Below are 20,228 nucleotides of genomic sequence, written 5' to 3' on the forward strand. Positions count from 1 at the left end.
ACCCTGGTGCAGAGGGAGCTGGCCTGGCTTTCCTTGTTAAGGCCAGTCTTATCCTGCTGAGCAGAGAAATGCCACACCCCTTTATCAAAGTGACCACGACGCACCAAGGCATTTATAAGGGGATTTTGTAACCACAGCTCTAAAAGTAAAGATAGAGCTCCAAATCTTAACAATGACCAATATTCCCCTCTTCTTACTAATGTCACTGACGGGCTTCTCACAAATTATTTTTAGCTCCACTACACTGTTTTTGCCTTCTAGAAAATGACTGATTACTGATGATCAAATAAAGTTTACCTCCTCACAGCATTCCATACAGAAAAAGGTCTTGCTTCCTTAATAGCAATTAAATCATCGAACACAAGTCAAAATCCTTTTGAACATGCTGAGATTGTAGCTCACAGTCCCTGCCGGTTTATCTTCATTCTTATTAGAATCAATTACTCCTCTCTTTCTGACTAGAGGTGTTATCCTGCAGGTCACTGGCAAATGAGAACTGAGAAAAATATGACTTATAGTTCTGCCATTAAGAATAAAAAAGAAATGTATTTTTTTGTGGGGTTTTTTTTTAAACTAATTTTTCTGAAATGTGCTTTACGATGTTCTGTGTCCTGAAATACGATTTTTTGTTGTTGTTAATCCTCACCTGAGCATATTTTTCTACTGATTTTTAGGGAAAGTGGAAGAGAGAGGGAAAGACAGAGAAACATCAATGTGAGAGAAACACATTGATTGGTTGCTTCCTGCATGAGCCCCAACCAGGGTCTAGGCCAGGGAGGAGCCTGCAACCAAGGTACATTCCCTTGACAGGAATCGAACCTAAGACCCTTTGGTCCACAGGCCAATGCTCTATCCACTGAGCCAAACCAGCTAGGGCATAAATCAGTTTTATGATAAGATTGTATCTATGAAAGATTAAAATGTAAAATCTGTTTGAGGCCCTACCTAGTTTGGCTCAGTGGATAGACCTTCGGCCTGCGGACTGAAGGGTCCCGAGTTCGATTCCGATCAAGGCCACATGCCTGAGTTGTGGGCTCAATCCCCAATAGGGGGCATGTAGGAGGCAGCCGATCAATGATTCTCTCTCATCATTGATGTTTCTCTCTTTCCTTCTCCCTTCCTCTCTGAAATCAGTAAAAATATATTTTAAAATAAATAAAATAAAATTTGTTTGAGAAAAAAACCTGAACTTGTATGTACATGATAATATTGACTAACAATAATACGTAATCATTAAATGTAAAAAATTGCAAAGTGTATCTGAAAATGCATATTATAATGAGACATTTTAATATATTCTTTTCAGGAAGTGGAAAACAAAATATCAGCATTTTATATCTTAAAAACAGTTACTACAATATTTCTATAAAACAACTGCATAAGTGTTCGTTTGAAAAAAGTAAGCACATAGTTTTAATCACAACAATCAAGCATAATTAAAAACTTACTGAGGCCCTGGCTGAGTGGCTCAGTTGGTTGGAGCACCATTCCATACACCAAAAGGCTGCAGGTTCGATCACCATTTGGGGAGCATACAGGAGGCAACAGATCAATGTTTCTCTCTCTCTCTCCCTTCCTTTCTCTAAAATCAATAAAAACATATCCCTGAGTGAGGATTAAAATTATATATGTATATATTGAGGGACTGGGCTCAGCTACAAGTAACAGGAAACACCCAGTCTTCCCGGCAGAGGAAGGTGCTTATTCTCACACCGAAGGACCGGGTCAACACAACCCCAAAACATGCAGCAGAGAAACAAACTCCATGTTCTTTTCCGTAGCAGCATGTGATGTCATGGTCAACCAAGGACATATACTAGCACTATTAACAGCATAAGGTGTTTCCTATATAATTTAGATCTTATGCAGATGTAATCTAGAGAAGAAGGGAATCAGATATAAACATAAAAGTCTGAATCAGTTTCATGGTGGACACAAGATAGCTTACAGGAAAATCCAAACTCTGATGGATCTTTGATGTGCAATTTGTGAAGACATCAGTGGAAACCTATACCTAAAAAATGGAAATTACCCAGTTGGTGGTGGTTTCAAGTATAATCTTGACTGAAAGGGCAAAGAATTTTTAAAAATGAAGTGTAAGATGGTATGTAGGTACCTCTTTCTCCCTGTGTGGTAGCTCTACAATATGACTAATTAATGTCTTCTTCGCTTCTGCTTTCGAAATCTCACACTATGGGGCTACTAGTAACATCTAATGGAACTACAAAGGGCATAGATTCTAAAAATCTAGTTACTAACACTACCCACAGGGGTGATATTTCCAATTCTATTTTCTTTTTCTATTTATTACAGATCTCTCTTCTTAAATAAAAATCTATTCACCAAATGCAAGTCAAATAAAACAGCAAAGGCTGAAATATGAAAATAATTCACACGAAACTAAAATCTTTCATAAACTTGACATACTTAAAAATTTATTCTACCTGTTTAATTAGAATGAAAAATGGAAACAGTATCTAATACCCATCACCCCACACAAGGAGTTTTGTCAGTATAGAAGAGAGAATATATGTATCATGGAATAGAAATATCCAGGAACTATCATAAAACCAGTGGGAAAATCCCAACAAATACCAAACTGTCTTTTTTCCAATGGCCCCTTAACATGAAACAAAACATTATTAAAAGTTAAACCTAATTGCATATTAGAAGTAAACTTGAATTCACCCATGGATCTAACAAGCTTCAAAATGTAGAAACAATGTTATTAACTGATGATAATACAGAAAAAGGTCTTCCTCGATTAGCAATGAAATCATCTAACACAAGTCAAAATCCTTATGAACACTCTGATATACCTCACAGTCCTTGATGCTTTGTGCTCAATATTAGAATTCATTAATTATTTATTACCTATTAATGTTATATAATTATTTAAAGACAAATTCTAAAATTATTTCACCTCAATATTTCTAAAAGTAACTGACGCTTAAACAACATGAGTTTGAAATGTGCAGGTCCATTTTTCTGCAGGATTTAAAACGTGGACCTGTGCAGTTTCAAACTTGGGTTGTTCAAGGATCAACTGTATTTTCAATCTTTGGTTTGGTATTCATTTATGAAGAGGGCTAGCTTAGGTTACACAAAAGTTTTCAACTGCATGGAAAACAGGTTCCCTTAACTCCTGAGGTTTCCAAGGATCAACTGTAGCATAAATCCCATGTCCAACTATGCACTTAAAAAACTGGTAAACATAATTTACTTACTATTTTAAATATTGAGTTTTCTAGACCATTATAACTAAACTAGAGGCCCGATGCACAAAGATTCGTGCAAGAATAGGCCTTCCATCCCCTGGCTGCTGTTACCGGCTTCCCTCTGGCACCTGGGACCTGGGCCTTCGCTCCGGCCACTGCCTCTTGCCTTTGCTCTGGCCCAGCCGCCACCATCTTTGTTGCGTCAATTTGCATATTCCCTCCTTATTGGCTGCGGGTGCCACCATCTTTGTTGTGAAGTGATGGTCAATTTGCATATTCCATCTTCATTAGATAGGATTAATTTGTGTCAATCCTTCTCATGTTATTTGCATTTTTATTTCTTTTCAGTGGGAGTTTTCACATGTAAGGATGTAGGCCAACTGAAGTCTTTCCCACACTATTTACATTCAAGAGGTTTTATCCAGTGAGTCCTTTCATGCCTTCGAAAGGAATAGGGATGACTAAAGGCTTTCCCACATTCTTCACATTTATATGGTTTTTCTGTAGTGTGCACTCTCATCATGTGTATTCGAAAAATTTTGTTACAAATAAAGGCTTTCCCACATTCCTTACATTCATAGGGTTTCTCTCCAGTGTGAGTCCTTTCATGTCTTTGTAAGGAACTGTGATCTCTGTAGGCTTTTCCACATTGTTTACATTCATAGGGTTTCTCTCCAGTGTGAGTTCTTTCGTGTCTTTGATATAAACTAAGGCAAGTGAATGCTTTCCCACATTCTTTACATTGATACGGTGTTTTACCAGTGTGCATTTTCATGTGTCTTTGAATGGTAGTGCGACAAATGAAGGCTTTCCCACAATGTTTACATTCATAGGGTTTCTCTCCTGTGTGAGTCCTTTCATGTGTTTGTAAGGAACGATAGTATCTGAAGGCTTTTCCACACTCCTTACATTTATAGGGTTTCTCTGCAGTGTGAGTTCTTTCATGTATTCGAAGATTACTAGGAGTACTGAACACTTTACTACACTTTTCACATTCATAGGGTTTCTCTCCAGTGTGAGATTTTTTGTGTATTTTTAAGAAACTGTTACATCTGAATGCATTTCCACATTCCTTACATTCATAGGGTTTCTCTCCTGTGTGTATCCTTTCATGTATTTGCAAGGAACTGAAATATCTCAAGGCCTTTCCACATTGCTTACATTCATAGGGTTTCTCTCCTGTGTGCGTCCTCTCATGGGTTTGTAAGGAACTATAAAATCTAAAGGCTTTTCCACATTCTTTACATCCATAGGGTTTCTCTGCACTGTGAATTCTTTCATGTTTGCGAAGACAACTGGGAGCACTGAATGCTTTGCTACATTTTTTACAGTCATAGGGTTTCTCTCCAGTGTGAGACCTTTCATGTATTTGTAAGGAACTGTAATATCTGAATGCTTTTCCACATTCCTTACATTCATAGGGTTTCTCTCCTGTGTGAGTCATTTCATGTGGCTGTAAGGAACTGTAAGATCTGAAGGTCTTTCCACATTGCTTACATTCATAGGGTTTCTCTTCAGTGTGAATTCTTTCATGTATTTGAAGATGACTGGGATACCTGAATGCTTTATTGCATTTTTTACATTCATAGGGTTTCTCTCCAGGGTGATTCCTTTCATGTCTTTGAAAACTTTTGTAATATCGGAAGGCTTTTCCACAGAGTTTACATTGATAGGGCTTCTCTACAATGTGGCTTCTCTCACATGCTTGAAGAAAAACTGAAGAACTAAAGGTTTTCAAACTCTCCTTACATTTATAAGGAGCATCTGCAGTATGTTTGATCATGTGTCTTTGAGGGCTTTTGAGCCACCTGAAGGCTTTCCAACATTCCTCACATTTATAAGATTCCTCTCCATTGTGATTTCTTTCATGTTTTTCAAACAACTGAATATAAGTGAAGGGTCTCCCACATCTACTACATTTATATGGTTTCTCTCCATATTTCTGATTCTCAGAGGTCTTGTGTCTAGTTTGACATTTAATGTCCCTATTATGGGATGAATGATGCATGAAGACTTCACCACATGCACTGTATTCCCATGGTTTTGCTCCAGGAAGAGATTTCGTCAGACTGAGATTTGGAATAAGGGTTAAGTTTTCTCCACATTGACTATCCTCCTTCCTTTTGCAGCTCCTCTCTACCATTTGACTTCTGCAAAAAATAAGAAGCACATTAATTTCTTTGTTAATAATTTTATACTTATTGGAAGAATATTTGGATGACATTTTTATGATTTACTGCTAAGTATAGGTTTACTGTCTTGTACAAATTGTTGGACATTGAATACACCAAAATTTCTGCAAGACAACTTCAGCCTTGCTATTATAAAAAAAATAACCTTCATATTTAGCTTCATGAATGCTCTTTGCATGTAAACTATTTTTGCAAACACTACACATCTATGTCACATATAAAAAGTACTTTAGTAAAAAATTTCTGAGAAGTAATTTGAAGCAGGGGTAGTTTAGATTGATTTTTTTCATTTGTTTTATTTCAATGAGGAAAGTAGCGGGAGAGAGAGATAGAAACATCAATGATGAAAGAGAATCATTGATCAGCTGCCTCCTGCACACCCCCTACTGGGGAATGAGCCCACAACTTGGGCATGTGCCCTGACTGGGAATAGAACTGTGACCTCCTGGTTCATAGGTTGATGTTCAACCACTGAGCTGGGCTGGGAAAATTCTTCTAAAATTTTTATAGCATAATTGTTTTCTCATCTGAGACACTGCTTTCTATTGTGAATGTTACTCACCTGTGTTTACTCCCCTGGTTTTTGTACTGATCTTCAATTTCGTGATCTTCCCATTTTCCCCCTAAAATTCAGACCAAGAAATAGGATTCCAAAGTATTAGAAATTGTAGAAAAATTATTAGATTCTAGTTCTATAATGAGCTGTGACTATGCCTAGTTTATTTATCAATGTCCTCTATTCCTACATTACATGTTAGCACAATGTTGACGGATAAGAAACACTTATCCTTCAGATGAGAAAGTGAAGGGTAATTTGTTAACCTTACCTATGGAGGCCAGGTTCCTGAAGGTTTCCCTCATCACATCTTTGTAGAGTTTCTTTTGTAAAGAATCCAGTAAGGCCCACTCCTCCAGACTAAAGTTCACAGCCACATCCTCAAATGTCACAGAGTCCTAAAACATCACAAATGTGTGTACAGTAAAATTTATGAGACAGACTGCACTGAACACCTAGACTCCATTTACAGGGAAGTTACATATGATTCTGTCATCTCCAAACATTTATGCTAAAACTTTGTCATCAGAAACTTATACTCTGTCCACGATTACTTTCTCATAAATTTAATACCATCACGAACACCTGGAAATTATTTACACATTGTTACCATAATCCATTATATTTTATGTATTTCCTCTAATGGCAGGGTTCAGAGCATGCTGGGAATAGAAAGAAATGCTACAGAAATGAAACGAATATTGTATTATCATTTTAAGATGATAAATTTTTTTCCTTGAGAAAAAAAATTTTTAAAATATATTTTCACTGATTTCAGAAAGGAAAAGGAGAGGGAGATTGAGATAGAAACATCAATGATGGGAGAGAATCATTGGTTGGCTGCCTCCTGCATGCCCCCTACTAGGGATCAAGCCCACAACCCAGGCATGTGCCCTGACTGGGAATTGAACCATGACCTCCTGGTTCATAGGTCAACCCTCCACCACTGAGCCATACCGTGCAGAAAAAAAAAAACTTTTAATCTTTTTTCCTTATTACTCACCACTTACAGTACTCCATGAGGCATCGGGTTAAATGTGCATAAGATTTCTAGGAATAAATACATACTAAATAAACATATTTGCTTTTTGTTCTATTGCCATCATTAAACATGAGTCCAGAAGGCCTATGACAATGCTAGCTTTAGCAAGGTCCAGGTAGTCATATCATCTTAAAGTTCTCCAGTTCATTAAAAGTCATCAGATGTAGCTGGCTGAATAACATTCATACAGACCAACACTGCTTTTTTCTTGTGTAATATTTATTACAGACTTATTTTTTCCTTTCTTTCTCTGGCCAATATGATGGCCTAGAAAATTAGTCTGGTACCACCTATCTATGGGTATATATTCTGAGATATGTATTGTTAGGCAATTTCATCATTGTGGGTACATGTAGAATGTACTTTCACAAATCTAAATGGCATTGCCTACCAAATACCTAGCATAGCAGATTGCTCCTAAACTACAAACCTGGACAGCTTGTTACCGTACTGAATACTACGGGCAATTGTAACACAAGGCTATTATTCATATATCTAGATAATGCCCTCCCTTCTGTCATTTCCAAGCTCCCCTGTGTAGGGAAGACTGCACCACAAGATACCCCCAGCACACCTACATAAGGCCACTCTTTCAAAATTTGGTGATGTAGCTGGTCTACCTACTACATAGAAACAAACATGATGAGATAGACAAAATGAGGAGAAAGAGGATTATGCTACAAGCAAAATAAAAAGTCAAAACCCCAGAAAAAGAACTAAATGAAATGAAGACAAGCAATCTACCACATAAAAAGTTGAAAGCAATGGCTACAAAGATGGTCAATAAAACTGGAGAATAAATAAACTCAGGGAAAGCCCCAACAAAGAGATAGAAAATATAAAAAAAGAACCAATCATAACTAAAGAATATAACAATTGAAAAGAAAAAAATACACTAGAGGGAATTAACAGCAGATTAGATGATGCAGAAGAGTGAATCAGTGAACTGAAAAGCAAGGTAGTGGAAAACTCTAACTGAAACAGAAAAAAGAAAAAAGAATTTCAGAAAGTGAAAATAGTTTAAGGGACCTCTGGGACAACATCAAGTGTGCTACCATTCTCACCATAGGGAGAGAGAGAGAGAGAGAGAGAGAGAGAGAGAGAGAGAAAGAGAGTGAGAGAGAGAGAGAGAGAGAAAGAGAGTGAGAGAGAGAGAGAGAGAGAGAGAGACAGAAAACCTATCTGAAGAAATAATAGCTGAAAACTGCCCTAACCGGTTGAAGAAAACAGATATCCAAGTCAGAAAGCACATAGGTCCCAAACAAGATGAACTTAAAGAAACCCACAAAACACGTAATTAAAATGCTAAAAGTTAAAGACAAAGATAATTTTAAACGTAGCAAGAGAAAAGCAGTTTAAAATAACGTGTATCTGGAATAAATTAATTAAGAGACATACACATGCACAAAGATGTGAAATATAATGTTAAAAACAATATATGGGGGGATGAGTAAAAAAATGGTGCTTTTAAAATAAGTTGAATTTAAGCAACTATTAACTTAAACTACTATTTTTAAATTGTTTTATTGCTTAAAGTATTATAAAGAGTATTACATATGTCTCCTTTTTTTCCCCGCCCTTGAACTTAAACTACTATTAACATCGGGTGTTATATGTGAAATTCATGGTAGCCATAAATCAAAAACCTGTAACAGGTACACAAAATAAAGAGAAAGGCATCCCAACATAACACTACACAAAGTCATCAATGCACAAAGGAAAAGAACAACAGAAGAAGAAAGAAACAGAGAAGAACTACAAAAACAACCAGGAAACAATTAATAAAGAAGCAATAAGTACATACCCATCAATAATTACTTTAAATGTAAGTGACCTAAAGTCTCCAATCAAAAGACACAGAATGGCTGAATGAATAATAAAAACAAGAGCCATACATATTTGCTTATAAAAATTACTTCAGCTATAAAGACACACATAGACTGAAATTGAAGGGAAAAAATATATTTCATGCAAATAGCAATGAAAAGAAAGCTGGTGTAGGAATACTAACAAAATACACACAAAATAGACTAAAACAGTCTCTAATAAAAGCCAAAGAAAGGCATTACATAATAACATTTATGCATCTAACATAGAAATGCCTAAGTACATAAAGCAAAAATTACTCACTATAAAGGGAGAGATTGACAGTATGACAATAATAGTAGGAGACTTTAACAACCCAGTTACATCAATGGATACATCGTCCACAAGACCAACATGAAAACACTGGCTTTAAAAGACACATTAGATCAGAGGGAATTAATAGATATTTACAGAAACATTCCATCCAAATAAAACAGAATACACATTCTTTTCAAGTGCACATGGAATATTTTCCTGGACAGAGCACACATTAGACCACAAAACAAGTCTTAGTATATTTAAGAATTTTTGAAATAAATATCAAGAATTTTTTTGTATTGAAATATCTTTTCTGATGACAACAGTATAAAACAGGAAATTGATTATAAGGAAAAAACTGGAAAAAAACACAAATATGTGGAAGCTAAATAACATGCTCCTAAATAATCAAGAGGGTCCTGAAACAAAGATGGCGGCATAGGTAAACACCTGAAATTGCTGCCTCGCACAACAACTTCAAAAATACAACTAAAAGACAAAATGGACATCATAAGGCTGGCTGAGTAGAAATTCTACAACTAGAAGGAAAGAGAAAAGCACACTGAGACTCAGAGGAGGTGCGGAAGTAAAGTGCAGAGGTACAGAGGCGCACGTCGAAAGGGCTGGCAACTGAGGACATGGTTGTCCTTTTCAATTGGGAGGAAGTCTCAAGCTCCCCACTGCTGTGAACTCCAGTTCCGGGAGAGTCTCTGGGGACCCAGGCTCATACAGGGAGAAACTGGACTGTCTAGCCTCGAGCGGAACTCGAGGGCAGCGTTCTCTCAGAGGTGCTTGTAGCGATTACCGAGACACTGAAACAAGGGGCCTCTTAGGGTAGGACTGAGGAGCAGCCATAGCTGCTTGCTCCACCCTGTTGATCCCGAGACCCTGCCCCACCCAAGCTGTGTGCAGAGGCTTTTGCATATGAAAGGCCGGGCCCTTTGCAATCTGAAAATTACCTAACTAACTGCAGCTGGGCCAGACAGACCCAGAACTTCCAAAAGAAGGCCCAAGGGCCCACAGCACCTTGCATTGCTTCACAGCTGGGCCTCATCTGGGCACCTCCAAACCCCCAAAAAAGGAAGGGGAATCTGCAGATCTCTTCATAGCTCCTGCTGGGTAGCCTCAGGCAGAAGCTAAATTAGCACCTCCTTAGAGATCCAAGAGCCAGTGTACCCAGTGGTCAGAGTGGGACATCCAGATTACAACTCCTCAGATCCATAAGGGACACACTCAGGGGGCAGACTCAGTGAGCATTAAAGCCCCACTGAAGCAAGTCTTGTCCCAGAAGGGTGTCTCCAGCACAGAAGTTCTCCCACTGCAGACACAGCTGATTCTCACAGCCAATTGGCCTGGAGGTCAATTCCTCCCAGTGATACCAAGTACAATTAAGGCTTAACTATAACAAGACTGTGCACACAGCCCACAAAGGGGTGCACCAGAGTGTCCACCTCAGGTAATTGAGGAGGCTGAGCCACTGGGTCTTATAGGTCACCTAGCACAGAAAGCCACTCTATCAACACAAGGAAGCATAAAAAATGCAGAGACAAAGAAACAAGTCACAAATGACAGAAATGGAGGAAAGCGAACTACTGGATATAGAGTTCAAAACCACACTTTTAAGGTTTTTCAAGAATTTTCTAGAAACCAGTGATAAATTTAGTGAGACCCTCAATAAATCTAGTGAGACCCTTGTGGATATGAAAAAGGACCAACTAGAAAGTAAGCATACACTGACTGAAATAAAGAATATTATACAGAGTTCCCACAGCAGACTAGAGGATCGCAAGAACCAAGTCAAAGATTTGAAATGCGAAGAAGCAAAAAACACCCAACCGGAAAAACAAAAAGAAAAAAGAATCCAAAAATACGATGATAATGTAAGGAGCCTCTGGGACAACTTCAAGCGTACCAACATCCGAATTATGGGGGTGCCAGAAGATGAGAGAGAGCAAGATATTGAAAACCTATTTGAAGAAATAATGACAGAAAACTTCCCCCACCTGGTGAAAGAAATGGACTTACGAGTCCAGGAAGCGCAGAGAACCCCAAACAAAAGGAATCCAATGAGGACCACACCAAGACACATCATAATGAAAATGCCAAGAGCAAAAGACAAAGAGAGAATCTTAAAAGCAGCAAGAGAAAGGAAGTCAGTTACCTACAAGGGAGTACCCATACGACTGTCAGCTGATTTCTCAACAGAAACTATGCAGGCCAGAAGGGAGTGGCAAGAAATATTCAAAGTGATGAATAGCAAGAACCTACAACCAAGATTACTTTATCCAGCAAAGCTATCATTCAGCACTGAAGGTCAGATTAAGAGCTTCACAGATAAGGAAAAGCTCAAGGAGTTCATCACCACCAAACCAGTATTATGAAATGCTGAAAGGTATCCTTTAAGAAGAGGAAGAAGAAGAAAAAGGTAAAGATACAAATTATGAACAACAAATACACATCTACCAACAAGTGAATCTAAGAATCAAGTGAATAGATAATCTGAGGAACAGAAAAAAATAAAAAATAAAAAAAAATAAAAGGGAAATTTACAGTGATTCAGAACTACCTCAAGAAACAAAAATTTCAAATTAACAACCTAATCCCACACCTAAAAGAACTATAAAAAAAAAGTTAGTAGAAGGGAATAATAAAGATCAAAGTGAAAATACATGAAACAGAGAAAAAAAATAGAAAAGATCAATGAAAGTAAGATCACTGAAAAAATAAAATGAATAAACCCTTCGCCAGACTCATCAAGAAAGAAAATAATAATCGAAATAAATAAAAACATAAATGAAAGAGAAGTTAAAACCAACAACACATAAATACAAATAAATCATAAGTGAATACACCAACAAGCTGGACAACCAATATGTTTGTTTTTTTTAATGTATAGTAATTTTATATGGGAGAATAATTCAGTTAGTACTAGATAGCTTAAAAACAACCTCCAATATGGGGGTGGGCAGCAAAATCAATAAGCTAAAAAAAAACAGTAAAATACTTAAAACCAAATTTATAGTTTGAACGTTTAGAAAGATGCCTAGTGTTGTGCCCAGATTTCAAGATTCCCAAGAACCCACAGGGAGCCAGCGAGTCCGATGCAAAAGCAAAGAGTCCCTCATTTCGAACTAGTTCGGCTCCCCGACCACACTCACCGATGCAACGGTAGCCCAGTGGCCGAGAGAGAGAAAACTCTGTGTGGAGAGAGGTTTTATAGGGGTTTGGGGTAAGGGGAGGAGAAAGGACTGTGGGCGCTGCCGATTGGCCAGGCGCGAGTCGGTGTCTCATCACACAGAATGTGGTCATAGTGATGGCGTGCACTTCCCTTGACTATCATTGGCCAGTCCAGAGAAATCCTGGGCGTGGCCAGCAGCGGCTTGGCTTCCGGGAAGAAGCCTTGCTGAGCACATGGCCAAGGTAAGATGGAGGGCATAGCCCTTACCCTGGGGCAAGGTGGAGGGCGTAGTCCTCGCCTGACAACCAATATGAAATGTATAAATTTCTAGAAACACAATATTTCCAGCCTAAATCAGGAAAAAAAAATAGAAAATCTGAGTAAACAGATAACTAGTAACAAAATTGAAATCAGTAATGAAAGAAATCCCAACAAACAAAAATCTAGGACCTAATAGTTTGCTGAATTCTACCCAAAAACTTAAAGAATTATTACCTATACTTCTCAAAGTATTCAAAAAAATTGGAAAGGAACACTCTAAAACTGATTCTACAAGGCCAGCACAACCTTGACACCAAAACCACACAAAGACACTACAAAAAGAAATTACCAGCCCTGGCTGCTATAGCTCAGTTGATTGGACGCCATCCCAGGCATCGAAAGGTTGCTGGCTCAATTCCCCATTCCTAGTTAGGGCACAAGCCCAGGTTTCAGGTTCAATCCATGGTAGGGGGTGTGCAGGAAGCAGACATTTGATGCTATGCTCTCACATCAATGTTTCTTCTCCCTTCCTCTCTTTCTAAAAATTAATAGACTATATATATATATCCCATCTATGTGCATAGAGGTAAAAATCCTCAAAAAATATTAGCACACCAAATTCAACAATACATTAAAAGGATCATATACCATGATCCAGTAAAATTTATTCCAGGATTGCAAAAATGGTCCAATATCCACAAAACAAGAATCATAGTACAACACAATAACAAAACAAAAATAAAAACCTTATAACCATCTCAATAGATGCAAATAATCATTTGACAAAATATAACATCCATAAAACTTTCAACAAAGTGGAACTAAACAGAACATATCCTCTATAATAAAAGGATAATATGCAAAGAGACTGAAAGGCAGAACTGAACAACCAATCAAAGTGTAATATGCTAATGATATGCTAAGGATGCTCAACCGCTTGCTATGACATGCACTTACCACCAGAGGGCAGACAGTCAACTGGTCGACCAATTGCTATGACATGCACTGACCACTAGGGGGCAGATGCTCCGACTGGTAGGTTAGCTTGGTGCTGGGGTCCAGCCAATCAGAACTGAGCAAGATGGGCCAGACACACCCAGGAGCCCTACCACAGTCCCTCCCCAGCCCAATTGTGCACCAGTGGGGTCCCTCAGCCTGGCCTGTGCCCTCTTGCAATCCAGGATCCCTCGGGGGATGTCAGAGATCCAGTATCAGCCGGATCCCACAGACCACTCCCTTTGGGAGGGCACCAGACACAGGGCTCATGGCTGGCAATTGACTGGGCACAAGCCCACAGCAGGCACAGTAGGGCTGGGATGAGTGGGAGTGGCAGATAGGAGCTGCAGAGAGCATTGGACTGCAGTTTCGGGCCCAATCCCTGCAGGCCACCCAGAGGGACCCCACCTATGCACGAATTCGTGCACCAGGCCTCTAGTCTCAATATAATAAAAACCACATATGACAAACCCAGAGCTTACACACTCAATGGTGAAAAGCTAAGAGCTTTTCCCCTAACATCAGGAACAATGTTATATTAGTTTCAGGTGTTCAACATAGTGATTCAACATTTACACATCTTATAAAGCGATCACCACAATAATTTTAGTAACCATCTGTCACCATACATAGTTATTACAAAGTTATTGACTCTATCTCCTGTGCTGTATATTACACCCCCTTGACTTATTTTATAATTAGAAGTTTGTACTTCTTAACCCCCTTCAACTTTTCTGCCCGTCCCCAATCCCTCTCTCCTCTGGCAGCCATCAGTCTGTTCTCTCTGTGTAGCACCTCACACCTGTCAGAATAGCTATGATCAAAAAGTCAACAAATAACAAGTGTTGGCAAGAACGTAGAGAAAAGGGAAACCTTGTGCACTGCTGGTGAGAAGGTAATTTGGTGCAGCCACTATAGCAAACTGTATGAAGTTTCCTCAAAAATATTAAAATTAGAACTACCATTCAAATCAGCAATTCTACGTTTGGGTATTAATCCAACCAAAACAAAAATACTAATTAAAAAAGATATTTGTACCCCTATGTTAATTACAGTATTATGTACAATAGAGTTGATATATACATACACACACAGAGACAAATGGAATATTACTCCGGTATAAAAATAATAAAATCTTGCCAGTTGCATCAACATGAGTGAAGATAGAGATTTTATGCTAGGTGAAAAAGTCGTACCAAGAAAGACAAATACCATATAATTACACATATATGTGTAATCTAAAAAAACAAACCAACCAACCAAAACAAAACAGAAACAAACTCAAAGAACAGAGAATGGATAGCCTCCCCCAAAGAAGAGTTTTGGCTGAATAGGTGAAAAAGATAAAGAGAAATAAATAAGAGATCCAGACTTTTAGTTACATAATAAGTCATTGGGATGTAACTTACGGCATAGGGAAAATAGTCTCGAATATTACAATAAGTTTATATGATGACAGTTGGTTACTATACCTGTTTTGGTTAACACATTGTAAAATACATAAATGTAGAAATCACTGTTTTACACCTGAAACTAATATAATATTTTATGTCAACTATACTTTTAAATAATTAAACTTTTTTTTAACTGAGAAAGAAAAGACTTGCTCTTTGAGGAGTGACCATCTGATGGGCTCACCTCACTCATGGAGTATAACCAATCACCCTAGGACACCCCCCTGCCCCACCAAGACTCACCCTAATGTTAAGGAGAACCCAGCCTGAGTCACACCTTCACTCTAAACACAGGGACTCCAACCAAAACCACTGTAAGGAGAGCTCCATTCTCAAACTCCTGCTCCCAAACAACAGGGAATGACGGAAACTGCCAACCCAGAGTCCTCTGAGCACAGAACCCAGGCTCTGTGAGGTCGACAATGCAACACAGGGCGGCACAGCTCGGGGGAGGGGCTCCCCAGCAAGCGGCAGGCCCAGAGCAGGAGCCTCCTGGCTCTTATCAGCCTGACAGGTAAGGACAGGGGAAGAGGGAGGGGCGAGGCTTAAGTTTTCAGTAAACAAATATCAAACACGCGGAGCCTGACCACTTATGACAAGAACAAACCCAAGTAAGAAAAACAGGCATTAGCTCTGGCCTGTTTTTATATAAATAGGGGGTAATACAGAAGTGACTGAAATATTGCGCTGTGGATGGCTAGCCTACAGCGCTGCGATGGACCAGGATATGTGGTCAGGAAGTCTTGTTGATTTCTATATTAGAAATTTAATCAGCCTTCCTTCCAATGCACTACTTATTTAAAATAAGGAGAAATTATATAAATATATAATATATAAAAATACATATATACCATTATTTCCTGTGTAATCATTATTTTAAATTAATTTTTACTTTTTAAAATTAATCCAATTTTAACTTTTCTCTACAGAATACTACTCTAAGATGTAATCCTTTAAACACTAAAAAATATAAAACTCCAAACGATCAAAAATTCCCAAATTCCTTTCTGGTAAAAAGCCAAGGGACATTATAATAGTTTGTCCACTGTATTTTACACTTAGGATATTTTTGAGATTGAGTAGTATATTAAAATGCATTAGGGTTTGCAATAAAGCCCTGAAATGAACTAGAAAATTAAAATATATCCTTAATTTTTAGTTGTTTTTCTTACTACATCAATGAAAATAAAAATGGTCTTAGCTGGTTTGGCTCAGTGGATAGAGCGTCGGCCTGCGGACTGGGGGGTCCCGGGTTCGATTACAGCCAAGGGCACATGCCTGGGTTGCGGGCTCGATTCCCAGTGGGGGGCGTGCAGGAGGCAGCCGATTGATGATTTTCTCTCATCATTGATGTTTCTCTCTCCCCCTCTCCTTTCCTCTCTGAAATCAATAAAATATATTTAGAGGAAATTCAACTGCTTTTTCCTCACATCCATTCAAATAGAAATTCTTTTAAATGTCAAATTTCTTTAGAGTCATGGACATATAAAAACTGACCTAAAAATGGAAAAATCACCTGGTAACTTAAAAACACCCTTCTCCCCTCTTCAGGCTCTCTTCCATAATAAAACCAAAATTATATTTGAAGGGACAGAACGGAACTGATAGTAAAAGAACAGAACGGAACTGATAGCTGTGTCCCTAACTCCTCCTGCCCGGAAAGCCACAGAATGTATCAGTTACTCAGCCTGCCCTTATCTCAGCCAATGGGAAAGCCAGGGAAACTAGCCCCCGGCCCTCACTCAACCAACCGGAATCAACCAAGTGCCTCCACCCCTCTCCCCAAGCCCTATAAATTCTTTGTTCTCTTGGGACTCGGGGCTCTCTCTTGCATCCAGTAATGGAGGCGGAGGGGGACCAAGCCCGGGCTTGAATAAAAGGACTCTTTGCTTTTGCACGGACTCGGCTCCCTGGTGGTCTGTCTTGGGGGATCTTGAAATCTGGGCATAACAATATTCGGTTCCACAATTATCTTGCCTTATATATACACGGTATCTTTCTATCAACTTACATATTAAAAGCACAAGTGTTAATGAAATCTAGATTCAAAGAGCTGCAATATTCAATGGAGAAAGGAATCCAATGAAAGTAAACAGCAATACTGGAATCAAGAAAGGTACACAGCTGCTCCCCTACAGTTCAGAAGGAAACCCACACCCAGAAAATGGACCGTTTCCACTAAGGGTCTAGATACCCCCTGCTGAGATTAAGCCCCTGCAGTGGGTCAGTCCCTGGGGAAGGACATGGGTGACACCTGAGCAGCCCCAGGAGTGAGCTCTCTGGGAGCTCCACACCCTCCCCTCGCCTGTAAGCATGGAAATGCTCCCTGAGGCTTCCATTCTCACAGGTGAGGCAACTCACAGCCTGATTCAGCTTTAAGTTCTGATCCAAATGAACCCCCAAATCCATAAACCTTTTGTCCACGAGACAACAAAGTACCTGATCGGCATAGACCTTCTCAATGTCTATAAATTACACTCTGAATGCAAACCTCAACATAAAATCTAGAAATGGCTGGGACTAAGGATCCACAACCACAACCACAACCACAGACAGAGCATCCGCACCCGCCTCCACCCGAGGCCCTGGATTGCATCCCCACTTCCCGGCTCAGGAGCTTTTCTTAGGAATCTACTTCAGCAATTCTGCTCTGCATGGCTAAGCCCTGGGATTGTTTTTTAAAACTCCCCAAAATAAAACAACCTCAGAAACTTACTACATATGCTCAGGAAGAGTGAAAGAAAAATTCTAGAAATGGAAAGTAATACTAAAAAAAAAAAATTTTTTTTCCTAATTATACTTTTTGCTTATTTGGAACTCTTTTAAATATATATTTTATTGATTTTTTACAGAGAGGAAGGGAGAGGGATAGAGAGTTAGAAACATCGATGAGAAAGAAACATCGATCAGCTGCCTCCTGCACACCCCCTACTGGAGATGTGCCCGCAACCAAGGTACATGCCCTTGACCGGAATCGAACCTGGGACTCCTGAGTCTGCAGGCCGACGCTCTATCCACTGAGCCAAACCGGTTAGGGCTGGAACTCTTCTATATTGTCTTTCACGTTCTAGTGATTACAGACATTTTACTCCTATTAAAAACTGAGACTTGCCCCGCTGTGGTGGCTCAGTGGCTTGAGCATAATCCCCCGGACCAAGAGGTCCTGGGTTCGATTCAGTCAGTGCACATGCCTGGGTTGTGGGCTATGGGGGTGTGAAGGAGGCAACGAATCAATGAGTCTCTCTCATCATTGATGTTTCTGTCTCTCTCCCCCTCTCCCTTCCTCTCTGAAATCAATAAAAATATTTTTTAAAAAAACACAAAAACAGTCCTAACCTGTTTAGCTCAGTGGATAGAGCGTCGGCCTGCGGACTGAAAGGTCCCAGGTTCGATTCTAGTCAAGGGCATGTACCTTGGTTTTGGGCACATCCCAAGTGGGGGGGGGGGGGGTGCAGGAGGCAGCTGATCAATGTTTTTCTCTCATTGATGTTTCTGACTCTCTATCCTTCTCCCTTCCTCTCTGTAAAAAATCAATAAAATATATTTAAAACAAAAAAACAAAGCTGAGAATTAGCCAGGCCGGCGTGGCTCAGTGGTTGAGCGTCCACCTATGAGCCAGGAGGACAGGGTTGACTCCTGGTCAGGGCACATGCCAGATCCCCAGTGTGGGGCAGGAGGCAGCCCATCAATGATTCTCTCTCATCACTGATGTTTCTATCTCTCTCCCTCCCCCTTCCTCTCTGAAATCAATTAAAATATATTAAATATATATGTATATTTAAAAAACAAAAAACTGAGATTTAAATAAGTCAGTAAGTGTTTTCAAAGCGATCAGCCCAGGGAAGAGGCCGTGCTGACGGGGCACAACGCCCAGGAAAGTTTCCAAAGAGGGAACCCCCCCCCCCCCCCCCGCCCGCCCCCGAGAGGACTTCCCCTGTGTCTGTGGCAGGGAAAGTCCTGGGCGAGAGGAAGCGAGAGGAAGGCGGACTTCATACGTCTTCTAGGTGTTACTCTCGGCTTCCCTCTCACGCAAAATATCCAGACAAATGTCAATCTCTAAGGAAGAGCATTCTGCCATTATTCCGTAAAAAATTTTAAATGGGGGGGGGGGGGCGGGGGGAGATCAGTGGGGGGAAAGGAGACATGTGTAATACTTTAGACAATTAAAAATCTTTTTTAAATAAAATAGACAAAATATTGAGTCTGTTTGAAACGCACCCCGGAGGCTAGTCGGTCATGATGCTGTGACTCCGGAGGAAAGCTGGCTTTGGGAATCCGAGGACGGACCTGGAAATGCAGAGATTTACCGCCAGTTTCAGTAAAGGCCAATTTGGGGGACCAGGGGCCAGGATTTGAGACCCTGCTTCCCAAACATTTAAGAAAACTCATAAAAAGGCGGTTCCCCTGAGGAGAGAGGAGCGACGACCCCACAGACCACAGCCCCGCCCCTGCACCAGCCCCGCAGGCCGAGTCACAATTGTCCCTGATGACGCTCCCCGTGGTCCCCGCACCATCTGGGGAGACGCGGGCGGCCCGCAGAGCCCGCGGCTGGAGTCCCCGCGCAGGGACCGGACGGGACGGAACTCGGGTCCTGGCTCCGGACCCGGCCCCGCGCCGTGCGCCGGGCGGGACGCGGGGGCAGCGGAGCCCAAGCGGAAAGCGGACTCGGTCTGCAGACTCCGACTTGACCGAGGGGTGGCCGTCCGATCACAGCCGGCTCCAGCCAGTTCCAACCAGCCCCCGCTCCCCGGGGCGCCCGACACTCACCATTTCCAGGTTTCCTAGGTCTCCCCGAGTCCCGCCTAAACTTGCTCTCCGCGTGCGGATCACCGCGCCGCAGAGCCTGCAACAGAGGCGCCAGGGACCATTAAGCACAGGCGACCAGCATCCCCGAGCCGGGCGGACGGCGAGAAGTCCACGCCCTGTGGTGCCTCGCCCCACCCACCTGCCCCGGCAGCACCCCTGATTGGACAGTTGCTGATGACGCACCCCCCTCTGCCTGAATGACAGCCCTCTGCCTGAATGACAGCCCTCCGCAGGACCCTCGACTCAGACTTGAAACTGAACTTACTCCTGGCCTGGCTGGGGCTGACTGCACTGCGTTTGCCCAGCGCTTTGTGAACACGCGGGCGCAGGTGTGCACAGGGAGTTCCTGATTCAGTTTCCAGATGGTGCAATAAGTACAGAACACGAGGGTGTCCCCGGCC

General features: G+C 40.7%; 1 protein-coding gene across 1 annotated transcript; it reads right to left on the reverse strand.

The window, feature by feature from the left end:
- Nucleotides 1-1,710: 1,710 nt before the first annotated feature.
- On the reverse strand, nucleotides 1,711-19,931 carry LOC132234990 (zinc finger protein 709-like). The gene is made up of 5 exons (XM_059696668.1): nucleotides 19,789-19,931; nucleotides 19,213-19,308; nucleotides 6,238-6,364; nucleotides 5,973-6,033; nucleotides 1,711-5,368 (listed from the first exon to the last, which is right to left on the reverse strand). The coding sequence occupies exons 1-5, from the start codon at nucleotides 19,789-19,791 to the stop codon at nucleotides 3,616-3,618; spliced, it is 2,040 nt and encodes a 679-aa protein (XP_059552651.1). The 5' UTR covers nucleotides 19,792-19,931; the 3' UTR covers nucleotides 1,711-3,615.
- Between the last annotated feature and the right edge of the window lie 297 nt (nucleotides 19,932-20,228).

The sequence above is a fragment of the Myotis daubentonii genome, chromosome 5 (genome assembly GCF_963259705.1).
Source record: "Myotis daubentonii chromosome 5, mMyoDau2.1, whole genome shotgun sequence".
In the NCBI taxonomy this organism is placed as follows: Eukaryota; Metazoa; Chordata; class Mammalia; order Chiroptera; family Vespertilionidae; genus Myotis; species Myotis daubentonii.

What these genes read in the sequence shown, in the direction of transcription:
- LOC132234990 (XM_059696668.1), bottom strand. An exon ending in TCAAACAGACTCAATATTTT is followed by an intron (nt 6,365 to 19,212) that starts GTCTATTTTATT and finishes GTGATGTTTTAG; the next exon opens with GACTCTGTGACATTTGAGGA. An exon ending in CAGGAACCTGGCCTCCATAG is followed by an intron (nt 6,034 to 6,237) that starts GTAAGGTTAACA and finishes TCTGAATTTTAG; the next exon opens with GGGGAAAATGGGAAGATCAC.